This window comes from Aspergillus multicolor (assembly GCF_047715735.1).
Source record: "Aspergillus multicolor strain CBS 133.54 unplaced genomic scaffold BDW74scaffold_38, whole genome shotgun sequence".
Lineage (NCBI taxonomy): Eukaryota > Fungi > Ascomycota > Eurotiomycetes > Eurotiales > Aspergillaceae > Aspergillus > Aspergillus multicolor.
The window spans coordinates 117,954-143,020 of record NW_027395989.1 but is presented as its reverse complement, the minus strand read 5'-3'; the positions used below and the strand labels follow the sequence as shown (position 1 = coordinate 143,020).

At 53.9% G+C, this 25,067-nt stretch overlaps 9 protein-coding genes across 9 annotated transcripts; 5 read left to right on the top strand and 4 right to left on the bottom strand.

Annotated features, from left to right (window-relative positions):
• Positions 1 to 2,671: 2,671 nt before the first annotated feature.
• BDW74DRAFT_182761 (uncharacterized protein) lies at positions 2,672 to 3,270 on the top strand (the record flags this gene model as incomplete). Its single annotated transcript, XM_073730337.1, has 2 exons — positions 2,672 to 2,755; positions 2,854 to 3,270. The coding sequence occupies 2 exons, from the start codon at positions 2,672 to 2,674 to the stop codon at positions 3,268 to 3,270; spliced, it is 501 nt and encodes a 166-aa protein (XP_073579157.1).
• Positions 3,271 to 4,551: 1,281 nt separating this feature from the next.
• Positions 4,552 to 6,190, top strand: BDW74DRAFT_188277 (aldehyde dehydrogenase ALDH; the record flags this gene model as incomplete). The annotated part of the gene is made up of 3 exons (XM_073731679.1): positions 4,552 to 4,705; positions 4,757 to 4,956; positions 5,004 to 6,190. Exons 1-3 carry the CDS (start codon positions 4,581 to 4,583, stop codon positions 6,188 to 6,190), a joined length of 1,512 nt encoding a protein of 503 aa, XP_073579156.1. The 5' UTR covers positions 4,552 to 4,580.
• Positions 6,191 to 8,064: 1,874 nt separating this feature from the next.
• BDW74DRAFT_182759 (uncharacterized protein) lies at positions 8,065 to 9,966 on the top strand (the record flags this gene model as incomplete). The annotated part of the gene is made up of 7 exons (XM_073730336.1): positions 8,065 to 8,270; positions 8,356 to 8,774; positions 8,839 to 8,985; positions 9,072 to 9,286; positions 9,371 to 9,568; positions 9,662 to 9,805; positions 9,880 to 9,966. The coding sequence occupies 7 exons, from the start codon at positions 8,065 to 8,067 to the stop codon at positions 9,964 to 9,966; spliced, it is 1,416 nt and encodes a 471-aa protein (XP_073579155.1).
• Positions 9,967 to 10,319: 353 nt separating this feature from the next.
• Positions 10,320 to 11,822, bottom strand: BDW74DRAFT_170827 (alpha-hydroxy acid oxidase; the record flags this gene model as incomplete). Its single annotated transcript, XM_073727221.1, has 7 exons — positions 10,320 to 10,395; positions 10,444 to 10,520; positions 10,597 to 10,925; positions 10,996 to 11,148; positions 11,217 to 11,451; positions 11,537 to 11,673; positions 11,729 to 11,822. 7 exons carry the CDS (start codon positions 11,820 to 11,822, stop codon positions 10,320 to 10,322), a joined length of 1,101 nt encoding a protein of 366 aa, XP_073579154.1.
• Positions 11,823 to 12,386: 564 nt separating this feature from the next.
• Positions 12,387 to 14,636, top strand: BDW74DRAFT_188275 (Zn(II)2Cys6 transcription factor; the record flags this gene model as incomplete). The annotated part of the gene is made up of 3 exons (XM_073731678.1): positions 12,387 to 12,600; positions 12,663 to 13,573; positions 13,620 to 14,636. 3 exons carry the CDS (start codon positions 12,387 to 12,389, stop codon positions 14,634 to 14,636), a joined length of 2,142 nt encoding a protein of 713 aa, XP_073579153.1.
• Positions 14,637 to 14,777: 141 nt separating this feature from the next.
• BDW74DRAFT_188274 (dihydrodipicolinate synthase family protein) lies at positions 14,778 to 15,677 on the bottom strand (the record flags this gene model as incomplete). Its single annotated transcript, XM_073731677.1, has 1 exon — positions 14,778 to 15,677. One exon carries the CDS (start codon positions 15,675 to 15,677, stop codon positions 14,778 to 14,780), a length of 900 nt encoding a protein of 299 aa, XP_073579152.1.
• Positions 15,678 to 17,155: 1,478 nt separating this feature from the next.
• BDW74DRAFT_188273 (GMC family oxidoreductase) lies at positions 17,156 to 19,173 on the top strand (the record flags this gene model as incomplete). The annotated part of the gene is made up of 3 exons (XM_073731676.1): positions 17,156 to 17,611; positions 17,691 to 18,699; positions 18,770 to 19,173. The coding sequence occupies 3 exons, from the start codon at positions 17,156 to 17,158 to the stop codon at positions 19,171 to 19,173; spliced, it is 1,869 nt and encodes a 622-aa protein (XP_073579151.1).
• Positions 19,174 to 19,302: 129 nt separating this feature from the next.
• Positions 19,303 to 21,236, bottom strand: BDW74DRAFT_188271 (uncharacterized protein; the record flags this gene model as incomplete). Its single annotated transcript, XM_073731675.1, has 8 exons — positions 19,303 to 19,532; positions 19,595 to 19,708; positions 19,774 to 20,064; positions 20,117 to 20,411; positions 20,467 to 20,606; positions 20,681 to 20,747; positions 20,815 to 20,930; positions 20,990 to 21,236. 8 exons carry the CDS (start codon positions 21,234 to 21,236, stop codon positions 19,309 to 19,311), a joined length of 1,494 nt encoding a protein of 497 aa, XP_073579150.1. The 3' UTR covers positions 19,303 to 19,308.
• Positions 21,237 to 21,930: 694 nt separating this feature from the next.
• Positions 21,931 to 23,703, bottom strand: BDW74DRAFT_161916 (cytochrome P450). The gene is made up of 3 exons (XM_073725858.1): positions 23,630 to 23,703; positions 22,930 to 23,550; positions 21,931 to 22,882 (listed from the first exon to the last, which is right to left on the bottom strand). Exons 1-3 carry the CDS (start codon positions 23,690 to 23,692, stop codon positions 21,989 to 21,991), a joined length of 1,578 nt encoding a protein of 525 aa, XP_073579149.1. The 5' UTR covers positions 23,693 to 23,703; the 3' UTR covers positions 21,931 to 21,988.
• Positions 23,704 to 25,067: the final 1,364 nt, after the last annotated feature.

Here is a 25,067-nt window from a genome sequence, read left to right as displayed (position 1 = left end):
GCCAGTAGGGAACCTGCTCCGCCGCCTCATGAAGGATGATGTGGATGTGACCCCAGCCCCAGGGCGAGTGCTCATCGTCCGGGATGCTGTTGGAGGGATTTTCAAGGTGCCGAACGAGGACCGCAACAAAGAACAGAACGCAGGCACCAGCCGTGGCTGCTTATGGGCTAGGGTGAGCCATAGTTTGCACGATCGGTTCGCGGTTGAGCCCATCGTTGCCGTATGGTATCTTTGGATCTTGCTGGGGTGCTACCCAAGGGATATCTCCTCTAAACAGTTGCGGGTTCCTTTGATGATCCGGTGCAGTGTTCTCCTCAGCTTCCCACCACTCTCCATGAGTGATATCCAGGCGTTGGAGGAACTTGTTCTTTATCGGCGGGGACAAAGAAAAGTAGATTCTAGATGGCGCCAACAGCTCTTCTTTAGCCAGTAGACGTTGACAGCCAAGCTCCCCTCCTCCTCCTCTTCCTTCCACCCAATGTCTCGCGTCATCTGCCCTAGTTAGGACTAGCCCAAGTTGACCTACAGAACCATAGCCACGGTGGTACACTGTTATTAGGTCGCGGGATGGCACTAGACTTGTCAAGATCCCGTGGCGCTCCGTGGGCGTAGGACTCTGCCTTCTTGTCGGCTGCTGGTTGAGCCCGCAATTCTGGGAGGCATAAAGCAACTCAGCGCGGAAAAGCAGAGGGGACAGGAAAGGAAAGAAAAGCTGGAGTTCCCCTGAGGGAGGAGCGATCGCTGCCCGATTCTCCGAGCTGGGATACCAGTCACTACCCACCTGTCAATACACGACATGGCCAGACGCATTCCTATACTGGCTTCTCCCCATTCTCCGCCTGTTCCATTTGTTACCTACAATCACGCAAATTGAAACCAGGCCCGCTGCTGTCCCTGTCAATCCCACCATCGCGCCTCACCAGTCGTCGTCGCCCCGGCTCTTCAGTTTGAAACAAGATCTCAGGATGGCTGAGAGAGTACGATCAGATAAGGCGATACCAGGCGATACCTAACAGAGAAAGATAAGACAGAGGACAAGAGTGTCAGCAAAAAGAGTATAGCCGGTTGCTACAACAATGAGCGTTTATCTTTCTCATAGAGCATTAGACTCAAGTGCTGGCGCCTGGGCTTTCCATTTACAGTTTCACTAGAAGAGCATACCATACCATATCATACCTATCGTATGGAAGCCTTCAAGGGCCCATTGACTAGTAGAACTGACCACATATATATAAAGTATACAAATCAAGCAACACCTGGACACTAACGCAAGAAGCCATCCTCAGCCCCAACCTCGTCTGTCGACACGCTCACACCCCCCCAGCCGCCAGCGCCGCCATACGCTCCGCCGCCTGACGAGCCAGCAGCCGGGTCTCATCAGTAAAAACACCCATCTCCGCCCGCTCGACAAACGCGCGCTGCCATTTATTCCAGCGGCCCAGTCCAGTCGGCTCGTCGTCTTTATGCCACTGGCTGCCCGCACACACACTGCGGAAAAACACCCCCTGGTCGTAGAGAACCCACATCGCGCACGCAGCGATCAGATAGCTATTCCACAGGTCCTTGCCCTCGCCGTTCAGGTCCGCCTCCTGGCCCATCTCATCAAGCGGGTCGTCGAGCGCTTCCTTGATAATGAAACCCCGTCTGTAGGAGGGGTCGATGAGCCCAGCCGCTTCGAGACGCCATGAAGGCGCAGGAGTTAACGATCTTCCGGGCCTGCCCTTCCTCCGCCCAGAACCGGTCTGGAAACGAAACAACAATGTCAGAATCAGAATCTAGGTCCATGTCCGAGTCCTGTCCTAGTCCTAGGCCCAGGACAATCTACTGCCGGCTGGGCATATGGAAGTTGAGTCCATTGGGGGGACGGGGCGGCGGCTTACAGATGATTCGTCTATGCGCCTCCTCCTCGAACGCCGCGCAGCTCTCCAAGGGATCGGCGGTGTTGATGAACTTGTCGCACCGGGCGAGACGCTGGTACAGGGCTACCAGCTTGTCTTGGGCGGGATGGGCGTGCGGGATCTGCGCCGCGACGTCCAAGAGCATGTAGCTGAGGTCGGCCTCCGGGGTGGACCAGCGCTTGGTTTTGGGCGGGAGCATTGGGTACAGGAATGCGAAGGTCTCATCGAGCGACAGTAAGGCCGCAGGGTTGGGGTCAGAGTCGGGATCAAGGTAGCGGCAGATAGCTTGAAAGGCATCCCAGGGGTTGTAGTCTCCCGCGACATCGCCGTTGCGCATGCGCTCGGAGTTGTCGGGGCGGAACTGCAGAGCCAGGGCTGACATGGCGGATTGCCGATAAAGACGGGGTTGAAAGACATTTCCCCAGAGTGAGACATCAGGCGTTATTTAACAGAAGAACTGGCTGGTGGTCTTGGGGACACTGAGGGGAGTAGACAAAGGACTGACACCCCCCTTTTTTGGGACACAAAGCCAGAAACCTAGGCTCCCCCTCAGTCACTACAAAAAAGGAGGCGTGAAAGCCCGGAGTTTCTTTCAGAGCAGTTCGAATTGGTGGCGATTTGCCAGACTTTTTGCAAGAACAGGTCCCGTCGCAACAATGCCATGGAGTTTCTTTCAGAGCTGCTCTGTCGCGACGGAGCTATAACTTCCCAGCAACCCCTCAGAATTGAGCCATCTCCAAATCTTCAGATCCCCAGATCAGCACTCATCAATCATGTCTTCTAGCTCTGCTGACAGCTCCAACCCTGAACCAGATATCCACTCCCCGCTGCAGCAGACACCGGCCCAGCCAAAAAAGGTAAGCCACCATACCATATGGTACTATCCAGCACTAAGAACGCCACATCCCAGAACCACGGTCAGCATTCATCCATACTAACCGGTTCTTGCCTTTAGGTCTTTGTCCTCTGCCGCCCCCTATACGATGACGACCCCAACCCCAAATTTCTCGGCCCGTGGACGATCACCGAAGAGGAGGCAGAGGAGCTCATCAAAGACGCTCCGATGCCGTCCCACAACTTCCCCCACGGCGGTCGCGCACATGCCCACTACGACCATGAAGGCCTCTTCACAGAAGAAGAAAAGCAAGCCCTAGAACAGTTGCTCGAGCTCGCCGCCCCGGCTTACGAGGGGAAGCGCGCCAAGATGTGGGGGTATCCCTCTTGCTTATTCAACTACGCGCAGTCCGTCGGTGACCCCGGCCCTCATAGGATCATTACTGATCGCTACAAGAAGATCCTGGGAATTATCTCGCACCCCAAGGGCGACAAGGCGAACTTTAAGCGTGCGATAGCGATATCCGTCTCGGATTAAGGCGAGGAGAAAGGCGCCGTTGAGCCTTGGGAGTGGGAGCGGGAGCGGGCGACCGTCTTCACTGTACGGAGCACCGCAGAGTCAGTTGTCTGGATGGAAGTGTGGATTTCGTTGTTGATGTTGTTGGGGGCTCTGGAGCGGGCTTGGGTCTTGTTGTTTTTGGAGTTCTGTGGATGGCGTTGGGCGTTTTTTCTTTTTCTTTTTCTTTTTTCCCTGGATCTCAAAGCACTATACCCCATACGTTCTTGAATAGATTGTTGATACCGTGATTGGGCCTTTTGCCTTGTTTCCTGGACGTTGGGTTGGACGAGGTACTGTAGTGGTAGATGGCATTCTGCGTAGGTAGATTAGATTCTGAGCGAGAATGGATAGCAGGGAGTGTTATAAGGCTCCGACCGGAATAAAGGAAAGTGGTTAAGCACATCAAAGTTACATCTATTGCGCAAGTATTCTACAGTCTGGAGTATCTGGTTTGGGATAGGTTCGTGAGCCCTAATGCGGCTGGCCTGAGGCCGACAATACCATAGACGTGCCAGCACAAAGCCTTCGCACATACCGCACAAAGCATTCAGATACCACCTCAGGTCTGCCATCTGCCGTCCCTCTGCCGGGGGCGAATCCGAACATCATCAGATAATTCTTCATCATCATCAAACATGCGCTATGCTAAGGGATCTGGTGGCCGGATTATTGCCATGACGGGCGAGTTTGTTGGGACTCCTGACGATAATCCCAACTTGAGATTGATGGACTTGTGTGCGATGAGGGCTATTGAATGAGGCCAGTGCATGTTACGCTTGACTATCCTAGACGCTTTTGCTTTTGTCCGATCAGCACCGAACGCTATCCAATGTATGAGGTAGGTGGTAGTGTTGATCGTGCTGGTACTAACATTAAGTGTACGTCAGTGAGGGTGGCACTTGGGACCAGGCGGTGTTCTCTCTGGACGATGAGAGCTAACTATTGGTCGCCGGTATATTCCTCTTTTCAGGAATTTATGACTATGGCTAGGCTATTGTTTGAGCTCATGCCTTGTTGGTTTTGATTTGCAGAACATTAGGGTAAAGGCAACAACGATAAGATAACAGCAAATCTGCGATATGATAGCGATATGATAGCGATAAGATAGCAGCAGTGATAAAAACCGATAACAAGCGATAAGGCGTGTCTGGAAAGGGAAGGTCCTTCCGTCCACCTGCAGGTTGAGAACTTGAGGCCATCATGCATCTGCAACCCCCGCGTCAAACGCTCATTTAAGGCGTCAACTGCCTTTCTCTCTGACTTGCCACCATCATTTTATATTATTCACTATGGCCGACCTCTTCGTTGGCCTGGTCGCCCCCAACGGCACCCGCTACACCCAGCCCACGGGCCTCTTCATCAACAACGAGTTTGTCGCGTCCAGCGGCCAGACCATCACCTCGCTCGACCCCGCGTTCGTCCCCTGATCGTCTCATTGATTGGCAATCACTGACCACGAGCACAGCACCGACGAGCCCATTGCGACCGTCCACGCCGCCAGCGCAGACGATGTCGATCGTGCAGTGAACGCCGCCAAGGCCGCCCTGGTGCATCCCTCGTGGAAGAAGCTCCCCGCCACCGACCGCGGCCAGCTCATGGGCCGCCTGGCCGACCTCATGGAGCAAAACAAGGAGTTGTTTGCGACAATCGACGCGTGGGATAACGGTATGACAGCTCACCTGTTATGCGAGGTCCCCTGACAATGTCCCTAGGCAAGCCGTACCACGTGGCCCTGAGCGAAGACCTCGTCGAAGCGATCGGGACGATCCGATACTACAGCGGCTGGGCCGACAAGACCTTTGGCCAGACCATCAGTACCACCCCCGAGAAGTTCGCGTACACGATCCGCCAGCCGGTCGGTGTTGTTGGTCAGATCATCCCGTGGAACTACCCCCTGTCCATGGCCTGCTGGAAGCTCGGGCCCGCTCTGGCGTGCGGGAATACAGTCGTGCTCAAGCCTGCAGAGCAGACGCCGCTAAGCGCGCTGATACTAGGAAAGTTGATTAAAGAGGCTGGGTTCCCTCCGGGCGTCGTGAATATTGTCAATGGGTACGGGCGGGAAGCTGGCGCCGCGCTGGCGGGTCACCCCCTGGTCAACAAGATCGCGTTCACAGGGTCCACCATGACAGCCCGGGAGATTATGAAGCTGGCCGCGGGCACGTTAAAGAACATCACCCTCGAGACCGGCGGCAAATCGCCCCTCCTGGTCTTCCCGGACGCCGACCTTGAGCAGGCCGTCAAGTGGTCGCATTTCGGCATCATGTCCAACCAGGGCCAGATCTGCACCGCCACGTCCCGCATCTACGTCCACGCGGACATCTTCCAGTCCTTCCTGGCAAAATTCAAGGACGCGGTCCAGAGCACATCCAAGATCGGCGACCAGTGGGACGAGACGACCTTCCAGGGCCCCCAGGTGACACGCGCCCAGTACGACCGGATACTATCGTACATCGAAGCCGCAAAGAAAGACGGCGTCGAGGTTGTCACCGGCGGCTCCGCGCATACCCCGTCAAACCCCAAGCATAAAAACGGCTACTTCATCCAGCCGACTGTGTTCACGGGCCCGAGCGACGCCCACCCCATCGTCCGCGAAGAGGTCTTTGGCCCCGTCGTCGTCATCCTCCCCTTTGCATCTGAAGACGAGGCCATCCAGCGCGCGAACAACACGACATACGGTCTTGGGGCCGCGGTGTTCACGCGCGATCTCGAGCGTGCGCACCGTGTTGCGGCGGAGATCGAGGCCGGTATGGTTTGGGTGAATAGTAGCCAGGACTGTGACCCGCGCGTGCCGTTTGGGGGCGTCAAGCAGAGTGGTATTGGACGGGAGCTGGGCGAGGCAGGCCTCGAGGCTTATTCGCAGGTTAAGGCGGTGCATGTTAATATGGGAAATAAGCTTTGAGTGAGTTTGATATAATTGAAAAGGTTTCGGGTTCAACATGTAGGCGCTGATTTTGTGGAATGAGACGACTCTATGATATGCTGGGTGATCTTACTTGGTGTTTGATATCTGTGATGAAATTTGGACCTAAAGACAGAGTTTTATGCCAAATAGTTTCTCGGATTTAGATATTGGATGACGAATTGCACGAAGAATCAGTATAGAACCTGCATTTGTATACCTACTACGCCGTTGAACACAGGAATCCCGTTTCAAGCCAAGTAAAAGTGTCTTATAAGCCCATTTCTTTGTAAAAGAATATCCCGAGTCCTTCCAACCAGTTCAAGATGCGTATGCCTCATAGCTCTATAGACGTGCAGGCGGGAATCCGCGAAACTACCATATTCCATCACAGTCCGCGGTCCGGATACCTACCTAGCTACTCATATACGAGTGGACCGAGTTTTCTCACTAATTCCATCCGGTGACAGTTCGTACTCGACGAGATATGGCTCGAGTCGGAGGCGCATGCTTACTGGGTGTTTGTTGTCTTAGTGTCTTTATTGCCTCGGACACGGACTCGGATTCGAGGCAGAGATGTATCGAGCTGAGGGCTCCGCGTATAACATAACTAGGATGGGAGTGTACGGCGGGGGTGAAGGTCAGTTTGGACCCGACATAGGTACCTACCTCGAAACTCGAACTCGGAGTCGAACTCAGCGAGCGCGTTGGATTCGGACTCAAACCGCAACTCGGTGAGGACTTCGGATTCGGGGCTCATGCCCAATGGCGGCGCGATGGTGATCACCGAGTGTTCCTATCAATGATATACAGTAGACCGGCGGTTATGGCCTATAGTATGCCAGCATATCGTGTCGATAGCCTGTATCTGGGGCACTTTGACTCTACCGTTAGCACCTGGTTGTGTTTCCTTCGCGATGGGCTCGGGCGGGAAGGCGATTCCGATACCATACCGGGCAATGGCCGGTGGACCTTGGGCCTGGGGCCGTCTGGACTACCATGGTATGGTGCGGAAGGGAACGGAGTAGCCCTGGTCTGGTGCTACCGCCACTCGTTTCGAACGGCCCTGCAATGGTATGGTAATATGTAGTATCACCCGCGAGCCTTGAGTCAGTGGAGGGACCGCGTTGTCTGGGAGCAATAGGCAGGTTGTTCCTTGATAAGGTTCATGGGGGCGGAGTTCCCCAGATAATGAGAGTATCTGTTACGAGATGGAAATTGGGCCCGTCCAATCTTGCTTCGGCGGTGGATGGGTTGAAAAGGACCCCGTGGAGGCGAGGCTACATGTCAGTTTCGTTGTTCCCCGGACTGTCTGGTGAGGATGAGGAATATCGTGGAGTCCCCGGTGCTGCCGGTACTATGGTACTATGGTATAGGACCTGGGGACGCTGTACCACTGGAATGGATGAAGTCGTGCAATTAAGCACTATTAGTGTATAGATCTATCTAAGCTAGAGCTTGAGATATGAGATCTGGGTGTCTTTACTTGAGAGTAGTAGTGATAACTAGCAGTTAGATAGCCATATCTCTCATACTGGACCCATAGATAAGACGCACCTCAGACGCCACAGTAACTGTAACTGCCCTGTCGTACCCTAACAACGCTGAGTCGCTGCCTGCCTGCCTCTTCAACGCTGCACGACCCACTGCTACGAGTCTCCTGTCTTGTGTCTCTTCAGCTGCACACCTCTGGCCATCATTATATCGGAACCTGTTTTCTCACATTCCTCCTCCTTGCGCCGTCCAGGGGCCCTTGCATCACATATTGCCATCCTCTTGCTACGTCAGATCTAAACTCGTTCTACTTTATTTCTAGTTACTCTCCATTAAGATTCAATTTATCGTATCAAACCACACAGACTCAATACACAACCATGGCCTCTCACCCCGATGTCCCCCATTTCCATCCCCAGCCACAACTACAACCCTCAACCACCGACATCGAGAACCAGCCCGAGAAAAAACACGACGAGAACGCCATGCCCATCGACGAACAAAAAGCCGAGAGCGTCCCCTACCGCCAAGACGCCTTCGGCGACGAATCCAATGCAGAAGTCAAGTACAAGGTGCTGAAGTGGTGGTACGTCCTACCCCCGTCCAACTTCCCCTTTCTCATCCCCATACCATGGATCCCCCACTAACGCCTAGTTGTTATGGCCCGGCAGGCAATGCGGCCTCCTAATGGTCGCCGAAACTATCTCGCTGGGAATCCTCTCTATCCCCGCCGCAATCGCAGGTCTCGGTCTCGTCCCCGCAATCCTCATCCTCCTGGGCATGGGACTGGTCGCCTCCTACACGGGCTACATAATCGGGCAGTTTAAATGGGCGTATCCGCATGTCGTGAGTATGGCGGATGCAGGCGAGGTGCTTATGGGCCCCGTTGGGCGGGAGATTCTCTTCGGCGGCCAGATGCTCTTCCTGATCTTTTTGATGGCCAGCCATATCCTTACGTTTACGGTTGCCATGAATACGCTGACCGGGTATGCGGTCTGTTCGATTATTTTTGGGGTTGTTGGGTTGGTTGTCTCGTTGGGGTTTTCGTTGCCGAGGACGTTGAAGAATATGGCGTGGTTGTCGCTTGGTTGTGAGTTTACCTTCCTAGCACCCTTGAGAAAGGCGTACCGGAAAAAAGGTACTGATAGTGGCAGCATTCATAAGCATCTTCACAGCCGTCGTGATCGCCATGATCGCAATCGGCATTGAGAATCCTAACGCCGATGGTCCTGTGAAAGCAACAACGGAGACAAACCTCGTTACGGGCTTTACGTCCGCCCTGAATATCATCTTGTCATATGGTATGCTTCCCCCTTACCCTTCTCCTCCTCTCCCCGTCTCCCTTCATACCAATACCAGGGCTATATGTTAACATAAATGTGTGCAGCAAGCCACAACGCCTTCTTCAACGTCATCGCCGAACTCAAAGAACCGCGCGACTTCCCCAAAGCCCTGACTCTGCTGCAGTCGATCGACATCTCGCTGTATCTCGTTGCGGGCGTCGTGATCTACTACTTCGCCGGTGAGACGGTTAGCTCGCCCGCACTGGGATCCATGAGCCCGCTGGTCTCGAAGGTGGCGTATGGAATTGCGTTGCCAACGGTATGTCTTCCCCATTGAGTCCCTTGCCTTCCATACCTTATCCAAGTAGTCAAGTGGGCTGATGAGGTGTGGTGGACGTGTTAGATCATAATCGCCGGCGTAATCAACGGCCACATCGCCTGCAAATCCATCTACACGCGGCTCTTCGCGGGGACAAACACCATGGCCAAGCGGGACTTCAAGGCCGTCGGGTCCTGGATTGGGATTGCGGTTGCGTTGTGGATCGTGGCGTGGATCATTGCGATGGCGATTCCGGTGTTTAGTAATTTGCTTAGTCTCATGGTATGTCCGCCTTTCCCTCCCAATATACCCTTATCATGCATGCCCACGTGGTATGGTAGTGGTGCTCATGCTAATGATGATGTGCACGTGCAGACCGCGCTCTTCGCCAGCTGGTTCAGCTTCAGTCTCCCCGCGGCATTCTGGCTATTTATGAATCGGGGACGGTGGTTTGAAAGCCCGCGGAAGATTGCACTGTTGTGTGTGAATCTTGGTATCTTTGGCATGGGGGTTGTTATGGTATGTCTATCTCGCTTGTTCTTCTCTGGAGTTGGTCGCTGGTTGGTGGACGAGGCTGATTCTGGGATTCATAGTGTGCGCTCGGCCTGTATGCGTCTGGCAAGGCGATCCATGATAATCCTGCCGGAGACAGTTTTTCGTGTGCCGCTAATAATGCATGAGTGATGATTCTTGGGTTTCGATTGAATGTTGGGAATTCTGCTGCTGTAGATATGTATCGTGCTATGGATGGTTTAGCCGGGTTTTATGATTGCGTATATAGTATTATGTCTCTTTGTGTATAGGTGCTGCCGCTATTTTTAACTTTTACTATGTATGGCGATTGCTGTATTTTCCTCAATGATCTAGGGCTGGCTTAGTGTACCATGTACTCTACGATTCGATGTAGCTAAGTTGGTGGCCATGAAAAACCAGTCCAAAACCAGGGTCTTAGAAGGCGGAAAAAAATAAAAGTTGCTAAGGTTGTTATTAATTGAATAATACCTAGGTACCATAGATGCATGTTGCCGGCTGACTACAGCTTTGAGAGTCTCCCATCAGGCTGCAGCACGGAGAGATGACTCCCCCTGATATCGGCTATCGTTTGACACCTGCACGCCGTTAGCAGTTGAAAACTCGTTGCGATTCTTAAGACTCACCCAGCAAGCGCCATCGTAACCCTCAACTCCTGTTGGAGGATCTTGATAGCCAACTCGACGCCTTCCTGTCCGTTATACTGCCCCGACCGTTAGCCCCAACAACCCCCCATAACAACCTTAACAAAAAAAGCCAGTGGAAAGGGTAAAACGTACAGCAAGCCCCCAAATCGGAATCCTCCCCATAAAGCAATACGTCGCACCCAGCGCCAGCGCCTTAAAGATATCCGAACCCCGGCGGATCCCCCCGTCAATGGCCAGCGGAATCCGGCCCTTCGCGACATCCGCGCAGAGACGCAGGGAGTCGAGGGTTGCGGGCACGCCGTCCAGCTGCCGCCCGCCGTGGTTGGAGATTATGATCCCGTCGACGCCGTGGTGGATTGCGAGCTCGATGTCGGCTGGGGCGCACACGCCTTTCAGCCAGATTTGCATGCTTGTGTGTTGGCGGAGCCAGGGGATTGTGCGGGACCAGTCGAGGCTGGGGTCTGAATATGCAGTTGGTAACTTGAACATGGGAAACGATGACAGTGGAGTGTTTTGATGGGGTTGACGCACCGTAATCCGTCTTATTTGACAGATCACTCCCGTGGCTTAGGATATTCGGCCACTCCATATCTTCGGGGAGGGTGTAGGCGTTGCGGAACTCGTTGAGTCGCATGCCCAGGACGGGAACGTCGACGGAGAGGAAGAGCGCTTTGTAGCCGGCTTCTATACACCGTCTACATTAGCATCTTCATTGCCAGTTGAATTTAGGGTATCGAGGCCAGGAGACGTACTCTCCGCCCTCTCGAGCAACTGCAGCGTGATCGACCGGTCGCGCAGCACACACATCTGCATCGCGTACGGATTGCCGAGTCCCTGCGCTGCGACGTCCTCCAGGGTATGATTCGAGTACGATGACAGGCCCATGCAGAGACCGTATTTTGCGGCCGCGCGGGAGGTCGCGAGTTCGCCGTCTGGATGCGCGAGTTTTTGCGACGCCGAGGGGCTGAAGCCGAAGGGGAGGGGGGTCTGCACGTGTCAATATACATGTTAGCGTGCTTTCCTGAGATTCCGCAGAGGTAAGGAAGTAAAGAGGGAGACGGTGAGTAGCTACCTTCACCCCCAGTATCTCAGTACTCGTGTCGATCTTGTCGACGTTCACCAGCACCCGCGGCAGGATCTTGTATCGGTCGTAAGCGGCTTCGTTGTCGCGGAGGGTGATGAGGTCCATGGCGCCTTCGTTGTAGTAGTCTACCACTGCGGTTAGAAAGAGTCATGGGATGATATATTCATGGGGTGGACGTGCCTCTGACCATCGCAGGGAGCTGGGCGCTGCCCAGGGCCTTGAGGTCCGCGATGCAGGAGACGTCCTTGTGGAAGCTTTGTCCTCGGTGCGCCATTGTGAGTTGATTTGATGGATAGCAGTGTGGTCTACCGATGAAGGGGGCTTTTCTGGTTTTTCAATAGATATACTATGGTACTTGGGGAAGCTGTGATAAGGCTTGTTGGTGGTATAGCTACGGTGAGGGCTTCCTATCGCAGAACGTCTGTCTGGTCAGAATCTCGGAGGTACCTGCCTGCTTTGCTATGCTCAGGATTTATGGTTGTACATGCAGCCACTTTGCAGGAAACAACGTACGATAGTACAATTTGGAAAAACAAGGGGGGCACCTACCCCACCCAGCCCTTCCCATCGATCAATCATCTTACCGACCACCACGAATACGCCAAGTACAGCTGAATGGTCGAAACCGCCTTCAATCGCTATCAGCTGTTAAATCAATTAGTCTTCTCCAATGGGTCCAGCCATTCTCCGGTTCTGGATAACGAAAACGGATCAGGAAGGCGATTCCGACCGCGGCCCCGCCATGGCCCGACTTCTCCTTTTGACACATTTCCCTCCTTTATTCCTTCACTCCTCGGACTGTCCTTCTTTTTCTTCTCATCAGTGATGCCCTGCTGACATGCCCCGCCCCCGCAGATCCCACAATTTGGGCGCCTGTCGAACCTGCCGTCGCCGCCATGTCAAGTGCGACCAGAAGCGCCCGGCCTGTCGAACTTGTCGGACCCTGAGGGTGCCCTGCGAGGGGTTTGCTAATGAAGTCCGCTGGATGCGCGAGGGAAATGAGGACGATAGGATTGAGGAGCAGAATGGGACTCGTCGGCATCTGTATACTGGTAAGAAACCCAATACTGTCTCGTCCTTCTCCACCATTCGCCACTGACTGTCTTTGGTCTAGAGCAATCACGACAGTCGATGAGCACGTCGCTGGGCTCGAATCTTGTCTCCGGTTCCATCAGCGCATCGTTGGCTGAGATTGACTCGAAAACGCGCGATCCGGAGCATCCCCCAGTCGGCGACATCGTCATCGGCCCGTTTGGCGTACTCGACTTTGCGCCGACCAAGCAGAATATGCACCAAATACAACAGAAGGAATCCGAACAGCCTGAGCGAGAGACTCCTCTCAGTCCGCCGCCGACAGCGCAGAGTACAGCGGTGCAGGAGACCCTGGTCGAACTCCCCACGCTCATCAACGACTCCCCCTCGTATATCGACGACTTCCTCCACTGGTCGGATATCCTCGGCCTAAGCCCTGAGCAGCCGGGATTCTTCCAGCCGACCATGGTCGACATGGATATGTACCTGGCAGGCCCTATCTCTGAGCCGCTGCCCATCGCAGACATGGATCCAGCCATGGCCATTATGACCCCCCCGCGCAGCGCCATTGAGATGGCCGCCACCTTCCTTGACGCTGCGGCACTGGCAGATGCGCCTTCGCTGTTTAAGCACTTTAATGAGCATGTCGTACCGCAGATGGTGATTATGCCGCTGGGAGACAAGTCACCGTGGCGGATGATGAACCTTTCCGCTGCGATGGCAACGTACAACGACCTCACTATCTTGGGATCGCAGAATATCAGTAATGCCCGTCTGGCTAATCTTTATGCTCTATTGGCATGTGCGGCAGTTCATCTTTCGTCGTCGCAAAGTTCCAATATCTCGGTCGAGCACTGGCAGCAGGCTGCCGGTCAAATGTTCGAGAAGGCACGAGACCACATGCAGAAGTCGTTGAAGCTCGAGACATGCGAGCCGAAGCGGGCTAAGTATAAGGACCAGCTGATGGCCATCTGCTGTCTGATACAATATACTGTACGTGTTGCTGTATCTCATCTACGACGTTGACTGACCAAAGAAGGTCATCTCAGGGCAACATCAACACGCACGAAGTTTCATGATGAACGCCGAATACATCCTCCGCCGGCGTGGCTTGTTGAAGCATCGGATATCGCAAAAGTCGCGACTACTGCACCACGTCTACACCTGGCTCCGTTTGGTTGGCGAAAGCACATATGTCCTACACGACTACCATCCATCCACCTCGTTCATTGACGCCTTGAACGCAAACTTTCAACGACCTCGTCTAGAAGTAGTTGCAGAGAGACCGACCGAGTCGAATCCTCGATTAGATGACTTCCTCCGCCTCGAAGCCCACGACTCAGACAGTGATCTGAACATCAACGAGCCAAAGGACAAACAGATCGGCCTACACGACATCCATCTACAAGATTCACGCAGCTACCCTGATACACTCTACAAGCAGATCTACGGCATCCCCGAGACATGGCTCAGTTTACTGTCCCAGACAACGCGGCTGGCGAACGTCATGGAAACATTTCGCATAGCACAGCAGTCGTGCGGAAATATCAGTGTTGAGGCGTGGGAAACTCTCCACCGACGCAGCGTCCGACTAGAAAACCTCATTTGTTCCTGCGATCTCTCACTCACTCGAGACCCATCTAAACCTCACGATCATATGCTCCGCGCGCTCAACGCCGCACTGGTCATCTTCTTCTACCGCCGTATCCGCCGTGTCCATCCAGCTATCATGGCCGCACATGTCGACAGTGTCATTTCCTCCCTTAATTCCTTTACATCAGCCCTGCCGCAGGACCATCGTACCGGGTTGGGTGCGGCATGGCCGGCGTTCATTGCTGGCTGTGAAGCCCTTACGCTGCATCGGAGGGAGGCCATCCTGGCCTGGGTTGATGGTGCTATAGCCACCTGTGGCCCTGCTGGGTTCAGTGCTGCACGAGATATCATGGTTAATCTGTGGCGTAGGCAGGATGAGCACCTTGAAAGAAATCGGGGCGAGTCGATGCCGACGTGGACGAGCTTTATTCAGGAGAGGCAGATATGGCCTCTTTTTTGTTGATGTCTATGACAAGTATGAGAGCTTGCGAGTCAATGGCATACAAGGTATACTATATCTTCTCTACGCGTAATGATGATAAACTCTGGCCTGTACATATGCTCATATTCAATTCATTTATCATGTATATACTTCAATCAATAACTAAACAACATCAACCCCAGCAGCAATCAGCAACCCCTTCAACTCCTCCCTCAACTCCCCCTTCAACAACGCAAACGGCTTGCGCAAACCCCCCGTCGCCTGCCCCCGAAGCTCAACGCCCGTCTTCACAGCCGCCGCATAATTATGCGACTCGAGGAACTTGCAAATCGGCCATGCCTTGCTCCACAACTCCCGCCCCTTAACCAGATCCCCCCGCACCGAAACAGCCTCGTACAGCTCCACCGCCAGCTCGGGGATGATATTCGCGGCGCCCCATACACCACCGGGACATCCAGCGGCCAGCCCATAGAAGGTAAGCGTATCCCACCCGTTCAGCGCGGTAATCTGGTCTCCAAGTCCAAAGACAAGCTCCGTGAACGCCGGCGCGTCGCCGGATGTATCCTTGAGCCACTTCACGCCGACTTTGCTCAGCCCCGCGATCTCGGTCGGAGAGAGTTTCAACCCCGATGCGGACGGGATGTTGTAGTACATAATCGGCAGCCCGGACTTCTCGTGGATCTCGGCGAAGAGCTCGTGCAGTTGCTCGAGGTTGACGGGGTCGTAGAAGGGCGGGACGACCATTACCCCGGCCGCGCCGGCTTCTTTTGCGTGGATGGCGAGTTCGACGGCTTCGGTTGTTGAGGTTGCGCCGGTGCCTGCGATGACGGGGACGCGGCCGCCGGAGTATTTCACGCAGAGTTCGGTCAGTTGCTTTCGTTCGGCGAGGGTGAGCGTTGTGAATTCTCCTGTGGACCCGCCGGGGACGAGGCCGTGGACGCCGGATTTCAGGAGGTGGGAGATGTGGGATTCCAGACGGGCGGCGTCGATGGAGGATCCGTCGTCGGTGAAGGGGGTTATGAGGGCGACGAGGATGCCGTGGAGGTCGGGGGTGGAAGACATTGTGGCTGTGGGATTGGAATGGGAAGCAAAGAGGGATAGGATGGCCAAAGGATCTCTTTAAGATGAGATTGGTCAGAGAGGATACCGTGATGATTTGAAGAGGGGTTCTCTCTTGATGCTGGTGTCTGGCTAGGTGTAGATATACCTAGGGCTCGACGGAGCCACCTTCCTCTTTCGTCGTGGGGGCTTCGGGCGAGTGGGAAGGACTTGCCTTTTTAAATACCCTTGCCAGTCCCACCATTCTTATCTCATGGTAGTACTCCGATGCAGATTATCCTGCGGAATGGGATTGCACAGCATAGTGGAGGTGTGACCACTCCTCTCCTATCGTCTCTCGTTACTCTGTGGAAGGCAGAGGAGGAGGATATGGTATCTTGATTCCACCCAAACCAGCACCAGCGGTATCTCGTATCCAGCCCATGGGTCCGTATCAATTCGCCACAAGTATCCTATGGTGCTGAGTATCAGTTGTATGTTATCCCAGTGATTCCCTTCATTTTGCTTTCGTGGTTTGGCTAATGGATGTCGTCTCTGTAGTCTGGACTGACGGCAAGCGTTCGTTATCACCCTCGATAGTTACTTATCCTCAGAGCTGTTCAGCTCCTTTCTATTGGACCGTCAAGGTATCAGATCTACGAGCGTCTAACGAGGCAATAGCATAGGTGGAAACTGCGACCGGCAAGCGGCCTGCTCGGGGTTCCGGGTTACCGGGTTACTCAATACGAGCCACCGCTATAGCTACGTATGACGAATATCGATGGATTCCAGGCCCATTACGCGGCCACTGCGCTCAATGCTACTGGATACGGATACGCTTACGGCCTCCCACCCAATCCTTTGAGGGGAACAGCCACAGACCTGCTCCTCTCCTGTGCTCTGTTAGAGGGTGGTACATTCGCCGATATTAAGCAACGTCTTCGCAATGTTTCACAAAACCAGTCATCTTTCTTGAGACCAGCACGTCAGAGAATAAGCCGAAGCTGAACCTGACGGCCACGTATGACAAGATATATCCCCGCATCCGATAAATTAAAGCTGAACCAGATGCGTCAACCCGTATAAGGCGCCCGGCTGTCAACTTGGAACGCCCCGTGCTAAGCAAAATAACCTCGCATAGCAGCAGCTGCACTGACACCGAGCAGCCGCGGGTCTGGGTCGTGCACTGGTGCTTGGGATCCCCCGCACTGGGGAATGCGCGAATGAGCAGACGGTACGGAGAGCCGCCATGGATCCTTCGCGGGGTTGGGGTTGGCATATGATGCCGGGGTAGAACCTTGGAAAGTAAGGTTGAGTTTCTTTGTCCGCCAGGCGTCCAATACATTGCCTACCCCAGGTACCATGGTAGAGGCCCGGCCACCGAGCCTACACATAAAAGGCCATGCTCGTCCTCGTGTAGGTGAGGGGTTATTGTGATCGTGCTCCTCGTCCAGTTTCTTCTCTATATCAATACCCGGTAGGCTCTATAGCATATTGCCATCATGGCAGATCCAAGCCCAACCCCCAATGGTGCCTCTCTCTCTCCCATCTCCTCAATTGAAGAATTCACCTCCACGCCCCTCGACTTCCTAATCTGCGGCGGCGGCACCGCAGGCCTCACGCTCGCCGCGCGTCTAAGCGAGAACCCGAACGTAACTGTGGGCATCCTCGAAGCCGGCAAGGCGAAACTCAACGACCCCCTAATCGACACGCCCGCGACCTTCATGCGCATGTTCGAGGACCCCGAGTACGACTGGTGCTTGTACACTGCCCCGCAAAAGGGGAATGGTGATAAAGTGCATCATATCCCGCGCGGCAAGGTTCTCGGCGGTTCGTCTGCTATTAATTATATGATGTATGTGCGTGGTTCGTTGCAGGATTACGATGACTGGGCGGAGATTACGGGGGATGCGGGGTGGAGTGCGAGTAGTATGAAGGCGTTTATGCGGAGGCATCAGGTTCGTCCATTTACTTTTTCTTTACCCCCCTTTCACCTCAAAACAAGCAAAGCATGCCCTAACAAAGTGCCCGCGGCAGACCCTCGACCCCCCCAACCCATCCGCAGCCTCACTAACCTCCGCCTCCCCCATCGCCCCCGAACACCACGGCACGACAGGCCCCATAAAAACAAGCTTCAACGAAGCCCATCTACCCATCGAGCACGACTTCGTGAAAGCATGCGCGAGCACTTCGAACCTACCGAACATGCCCGTCGACGCCTGGAGCGGCGACCACATCGGCTTCTACCACACGCTTGGTGCGGTTGCGCGGTCAAGTCCGAATAAGGGGAAGCGCAGCTATGCGGGGCGCGAATATTATGAAGCGAATCGGGACAGACCGAATTTGAGGCTTCTTTGTGAGGCTAGGGTTAACAGGGTCCTAATCGATGGGACGAAAGCCACAGGTGTGAGCGTTACCCTCAACGGTCAGGAATACGAGATCCCCGTACGCCGCGAAGTCATCGTCTGCGGCGGGACAATCCAGTCCCCACAGATCCTGGAACTCTCAGGGATCGGCGACCCAGACGTCCTGAGCGCCGCGGGGGTGGAATGTAAGATCGAGAACAAGGCGATCGGGAACAACGTGCAGGATCACAGTCTCACCGTCATGATCTGGGAGATGCAACCGGGGACAATCACAACAGATACACTGGCGCAAGTCCCCGACGCCGCAAACGCCGCAGCCAAGTTATACGCTGAGACGGGGACAGGTCCGCTCAGTTCGATCGGGAGTACGCAGGGATTCATTCCTGTCAAGAGTATCGTTTCGGAGAGCGAGTTGGAGAGTATTGTGGCGAGTATCAGGGAGATTGAACCGACTTCTGAGTTCCACGCGAAACAATTACAGCAGGTCATTGCGCATTTGGAGAGTGATATCTCTGCGAATCTGCAGGCTGTTTTTCTCCCTGGGACTGTTGATAAAGAGGGCGTTGAGCACCAGCGCAAGCTGTTTAGTCCGCCGCCGCTGGGCGAGCCCGTGGGTGCGACGGTCGCGCTGTGTTTGCAGTATCCGGTTTCGAGGGGGTGGATTCATATTCAGGATGACGGTACGCACCTATTCTCTCTAATCGGAGCGTTTGGGATTGGAGGTGTAGTAGGGCTAACAGGAGCGTGTAGATCCGGCAACGCCTCCGACAATCCAACCAAACTACATCACACACGACGCAGATGTTGCTGTATTGGCTGCGTTCCTGCGGTGGGCGGATAAAGTCGGCCATGCTGCACCGCTATCTTCGTCAATTGCAAAGCGCTCTCTGCCAGAGTCCTCGCTCGACCTGTCCGACCTAGAGCAGGCGAAACAGGCCGTGCGCGAGGTTGTAGTGGGCGAGTACCATATCTGCGGATCTGGGGCGATGGGAGACGCTCTGGACTCGAGGCTTCGTGTTAAGGGTGTGGAAGGGCTGAGGGTTGTCGATGCAAGTGTGTTTCCAAATAATGTGTCCGGGAATATCATGAGTAGTGTTTATGCGGCTGCGGAACGGGGGGCGGATTTAATCAAGGAGGATCATGGGTTGCTCTGATTCTGTTCCGACTAAGTAGCGTGATCTGTCTATGTTCAGTGCAGCGGTCTCTATGTGCTCCGAGTTTGCTTCAACTTTGAACTTCATACATGACATGTCATCTTATTAATATCCTTGTGGCATGTGACTGGGCCATCACAGCATATACCGAAACAGCGGCGACCGATCGCCCATCTTCGCCATCTCATAGCTATCCCAAGACGAGACATCCATTTTGTCTCGTTTCCTATTAATGCGCTTATACGACACGCATAATATAAGAACAGCAATGATGCCAACGAGACAGAAACCGAGTTCGAGTGCATGGCCGAGGACGTATCTTGGTGCGTCTTGCTCGCGGTAGAAATTGGATGCCATTGCTATGTTTTAAAAAAAACACAAGTTAGATGATGCGAGGGGAGTTGGTTTATGAAAGACGCACCTCCAGCGAGATTCCCCAGTCCGATATGCATCGCCATCCCGGCGGCACGCTTGTAGTCGCCGGCGAGGTTGACGCTGATCCAGGTGACGTTTCCTGGGAAGGCAGGGTAGATGCCTACGCAACATTAGTCCTCGCTATTTACCTCACCAAATAAGTACAATATAGGAGAGGAAGCGCACCAACAACAGCTACAAAGACACCAAAATACACCACCCCGGGTACACCCCGGTCGGAACTCGCCAGCACAATCACAAACCCAATCGCGATGAGGCTCATGAAGAAGAGGATAAACGGCGAGCGCTTTTTATACCGGTCGGACAGGTACGCGCCGAAGACGGCGACGGCCGCGGCGGTGATGTAGATGGGCACAGTGAGGAGTTGGGCCGTTGAGGAGGTGTAGCCTAGATCACGGATGATGGAGGGGAGGAAGAAGGAGATGCCGTAGAGAGGGCAGGTTATGCCCCAGTACACTGGATGGCCTATCAGTATGGGGAAAGAAGAAAGGAGATAACGGATGCGTACTAAATAGCCCGACATAGATCTGCCAGTCACTCAGGGCATCGAGGACGTATTTCATGCGGAACTTGGCTTGTTCTTGCACTGCCTCGCCATAATGTACTTCATGTACAGTCGAGGTCTGCGTCTGTGTCCGTAGTGCATGAATCACGTATTTCCGCTCTTCATCAGTGAGAAACTTCGCCGTCTCCGGGAAATCGTGCATCGCGAATGGCGCAACGACGCCAACGAGGACGGTCAGGATCCCCTCGAGGATGAAGATCCAGCGCCAGCCAGCGTAGTTGGCGACGCCATCCATTTTCTACCACCATGTCAGCGTTTTCAGTGTGGCCGAGATCAAAAGGGCGGGAGCGTACAGCTATAGCCCAAGCTAGAATTCCCGAAAATGCACCAGCGATACTGGCCGCACTGAAGAACATGGCTTGCCGGTATTGTGCAAGATGCCGCGGGTACCAGAGGGTTATGTAGTATGCGATGCCGGGGTAGAGGCCTGCTTCTACAGCAAGGAACAAATGTCAGCTGAAATGGCGCGGGGTAGAGCAGGGGATGTTGATAGGTAGCGAGACATACCAGCCACACCGAGGAAAAGGCGCGCTATTAGGAGGCCGTGATAGTCTTGGACGATGCCCATCAGTGTCTAACTTGTCAGTATGGTGTGGTATCTTCCTTGGTGATTCTCCGCGAAGAGGCAATGGCAAGCGCACCATAACAATTCCCCACGCAACCATCAGCAACGGCAGCAGTCTCGACGGACGCAGCTTCTTGAGCAGCAAATTACTCGGAAGTTCGAAGGCGACGTATGTAAAAAAGAAGACCGTCACTGTTTCGCAGCCACATTAGCCCCCCACCACAATCTTTTCAGGTGTAACAACCACTCACAGCACCAATTATACTCCGGCCCCGTCATATTGAGATCATCGAGCATCCCCTCAATCTTCGCATTGCCGATGTTGCCTCGATCCAGGAAAGCGAGGAGGTAGAGCAGCGCGAGCATGGGAATAAGCCGGAGATCCATCTTGCGCAGAACGCGCTTCTGCATATCCGGCGGAAATTCTGTCGCCGAGGGGCTAGAATTTCCCTCGAGCGCGAGCGCGCTGGGTTTTTCGAGGTCTGAGTCTGAGGGCATCGTGGCGGTTCGTGAAATGAGATGTAAAGAGACCTCCACCTCAGGCCTGTAGGTAGGGCGACGATGCGACTCTTAAACAAACCCCGCATCAAGCTCCAGTCCAAGCTAGATCCTTCCCCAGGAAATATCAAGCGGAACACCCCGCAATGGCGTCAAGAAGCCAGTGAGGGGAAGCTTTGGGTAAGACATCAAGAGCAATGCTTATAGGCTGCGATAGAGCTGCGCGCAGATCCACTGAAAAGCATCGAGATGCTTGTGACACTCTATCAACCGTTCTATTCGCGGCCACGGCCTGCTTCCGCTGCATTTCCACCAACAGTGTGACAGGTGACAGGGTGGCTTTGAGCCATCGGAGTGTGTCCGATGGCGCAGGAATGTCCTGATGTAACCGACTGGACAGCCGAGGTTTAGCAGGAGTAAGCTGAGTCTGCATTGTATTGAGCTTGGCAACGCTTCGTTGGTGCTTTTGATCTCGGATCTTTGTAGAGATCGAATGGTGTGGAATAACTGATATGAAGGCGCCTCCCTAGATGACGCAAAATGACGAGGATAACATAAAGAGGAAAGGAGCGGCAGAGCAGAGACCTCGAGCCCTAGAGATGGGTCTCACCTTCCTCGGGCCTTGATTCTGGACTCATGGTTGGCACACTTTAGCCGCATGGATCAAAGAAGTACTAGAGGGATGGTTGAAAGGGTTCCAATGCACATTATTCATATCTCATCTGTCAACATACACCGTGAAACAATATCCGTCAAGCCTGTCTCTTCCGGATAATCACATTAGGCCCAGTCTTCGAGACAACAAAGTGATCCACCATCTTAAAGTGCCCACTCTCATCCTCGCCCGTAGCGTCTGCCAGCTCAAAATCGAATAGGTACATGAGCCTGGCCAGGGTAACACGCATCTCCATCAGCGCCATACTCTTGCCGATACATCCTCGAGGACCAATACTGAACGGGCAGAATGCTTTCCGAGCGAGTTCCACCTCGTCTTTCGTCACAGTCCAGGCTGAGCTCTCAGTCTTGCAGGTTGAGCCCTCGATCCAGCGGTCGGGCAGATAGCTCAGTGGCTCGCGATAGTAGTCTGGCCGCCTGTGAATGCAGTAGGGAGGCGTACCGCAGCCGGTTCCCTCGGGGAGAACGAGACCGTCCACAGCGACGACCGGGTCGGATGCTTCTCGGGGGATGGATCCTGGGACTGCGGGTGCTAGACGCATCGCCTCGTCGATGCAGGCTTTCAGGTAAGTCAACTGGTTGAGCTCGGGTCCGGTGACAATCTGCTCAACGTCGCTGAACTGAGACCGGACTTCGTTTCGCAATTTCTCCAAGGCGTGCGGGTTCCGGACTAGGTAGAAGATAGCGGCAGACAGACTGGTGGAGGTGGTATCACTGCCGGCAATCATGAGGACATTAGCCTCGCCCCAGAGCTCCTGGGTCGCAAGAACTTTGCCGGTTTCAGGGTCGCGAGCGTTGAGCAGGTAGTAGAAAAAATCCTTCTTCGCGTCCTGTCCGAGAGATGTCCTCTCCTTGGCCCGCTTGTTGGCTTCCTGTCTCGACTCCATGATGAAGTTCCACCGATCATTCGTCAGTCGGCGGATGAAGATCTGATCGAGATACCAGCGGTGCAGAGGCATCCAGAGACCGCACTATCTCGTTAGCAAGCAACCCCTCAAAGATGGCAAAGCGGACATACAACGTAGTGCCTATACGCGGCGCGATCAACCAGATGAACCATCCTCCTCTTCGCCCCATCAATAAGCATATCAAAGCTTTTTCCAAAGCACAGCTCACCCATGACATCATAAGTGAGGTACCCAAACCAATTCGCCATATTGAACGTCGCTCCGGCACCATTCTTCTCAGCCGCTGCCGTCGTCGCCGGCCTCTCCCGCCCAAGAATCGAACACAGCTGCCTCACATGGAGAAGCATTACATCCTCCATCCCCTTCAGCGCATTATCCGAGAACGCCTGGCTAAGGACTCTCCTCTTCCGTCCATGAACCACCTTATCAATCGCATTGTGCGTGTTGTACACGCCAGGAATCGCCAGGAACCCGTTGTAGAAGTCCGCCTTGCGGAACTTATTCCCGTGCCCGTAGATCCGGTGCAGACCCTCGACGTTGTTGATGGAGACGAAGTTTGGCGCGACTCGGACGTGGTCGCCGTAGTGCTGGTGCAGGTCGTAAATCCAGAGGTGTCGGTCGCCTTTGAGGCCGTGGTAGAGCTGGACGAAGGGGGTGACGGAGGCGAGGAAGGGACCTGGGACGCGCGAGAGGGGATGCAGGGCTTTGGCGTAGAGGGTCCAGAGAAGGGGCTGTAGAGGTTCTGTGTTAGTTATCGGGCGCGTTCTCGAGGTATTTGTATGGGGTATAAGCGGAGTGCGGAGTATATACCAACACAACACCAACAGCCAGCACCGCGGCCGGCAAAGACGTCGGAAGTAATAATTGTAGCATGATGATGTGACAAGCAGTTTCTCTGTCACTGATTGATCTAAGGACTTCTCAGCCTTGGAAGTATCCCTCACACCTTCTTTATCAGAGGAAGTTAAGTAGGTACGGCAGGCGCGGCTAGTCTCGGCGCACTCGGGTACGTCAGCGCTCGGCTACCGGCGGCCAAGGTCACGATTTATAAACAATGACTGCAATCAGCCGCCGTTCATTGGCTCTTTTACTCGAGGATGATTCGCATTGCGGCTATTACTCCTCATGCTGCGGAGTGCGGATGTCTTGTTGGGGATAGTTTGCGGGGTGCCGACGTCGGCCGGGGTGGTTGTTGTGTTCGTCTTTTGGGCGGGCTGGTGGAAGGTGTAGGTATATCCGGGGTGTCTACATCAGAGTTCCGTTAAATGCGACTCAAAGCGGAGGGTAAGTGTCGGGAGTATCATGGCAGTCGTGAGCAAGTATTATGTGAGATTTACTAAGTGGTTATTCTGGTGGTTTGTGGTCAGTTCAGTACGGCTTATCGGCGACTGGCTTGGGGTATGTATATGCACAAGTACTAATCCAAAACACAATAAAGTATGTGGTGAGCCAGTCAGAAGTTAGATATTGCTGCTAATCTCCTAATCAGCCTATTTCAGACCTCGTATTGTCATAATAGCCCGACCCTCGATGCTTGTTTCAGGCGCCGAATATCTAAAAGGGGAACCAGGAGAAAAAGCATTAGCACTAAAGTGTTTTATTAGATGAAAGAGCAAAGTCCTTCAGAACAACCACAGCGTTCAGCAACCTTGAAGTAAACATCCGCACAGGCCTTAAGCAATGCCCGTGCTTCATTTCGGCGAGTGAAAGGTATAGTTCATCATGACTGTGTAACTGGATTGACAGGGATGCCCATTCCTACTTACATAAAACCTAGAACCTACTCATGCAAGTATGAGACCCCTGCTGCAGCTGGTTGGAGTCATTTTTGATAGAATCCTTCAAGTTCTTCGTGGAAAATACCGTCTACCGGGGGAGCATACTACTGCTATATATATCTACTCTAGACTCAAACCCATCGGAGAATTACATGGATATGTTCGTTGCATCCTCCGTTCGGGCACCTAAAAGGGCAAGTAGCACAACATTTTGAGTCATACTACATGAAGGTTGTCGATTGACACATGGCTGTATGGATTTTTGAAGCTGTTGGTATACGCAGCGTCTCGTATTCGGCACTGAGTAACCACCTAATGAGTCAATGAACTATTCTTGTCCGATAAAAAGCTCAATACAGCCGCATATGATAGTCAATCTAGCCCTGTCTATTTCTTGTTTACGCCTTGCCAGATGCAAAGTCGCTTGATGTGAGATGGTGGTGTTGTTCTATATTTCACTGTGTTCACGT

Excerpts from the sequence above, each read along its gene's own strand:
- BDW74DRAFT_161916 (XM_073725858.1), bottom strand. The coding sequence starts at position 23,692 with ATGCTACAATTATTACTTCCGACGTCTTTGCCGGCCGCGGTGCTGGCT. Across the intron at positions 23,551-23,629 it reads TGGCTGTTGGTGTTGTGTTG|CCCCTTCTCTGGACCCTCTA; the intron begins GTATATACTCCG and ends GAACCTCTACAG. Across the intron at positions 22,883-22,929 it reads CCGCGTATAGGCACTACGTT|TGCGGTCTCTGGATGCCTCT; the intron begins GTATGTCCGCTT and ends CTAACGAGATAG.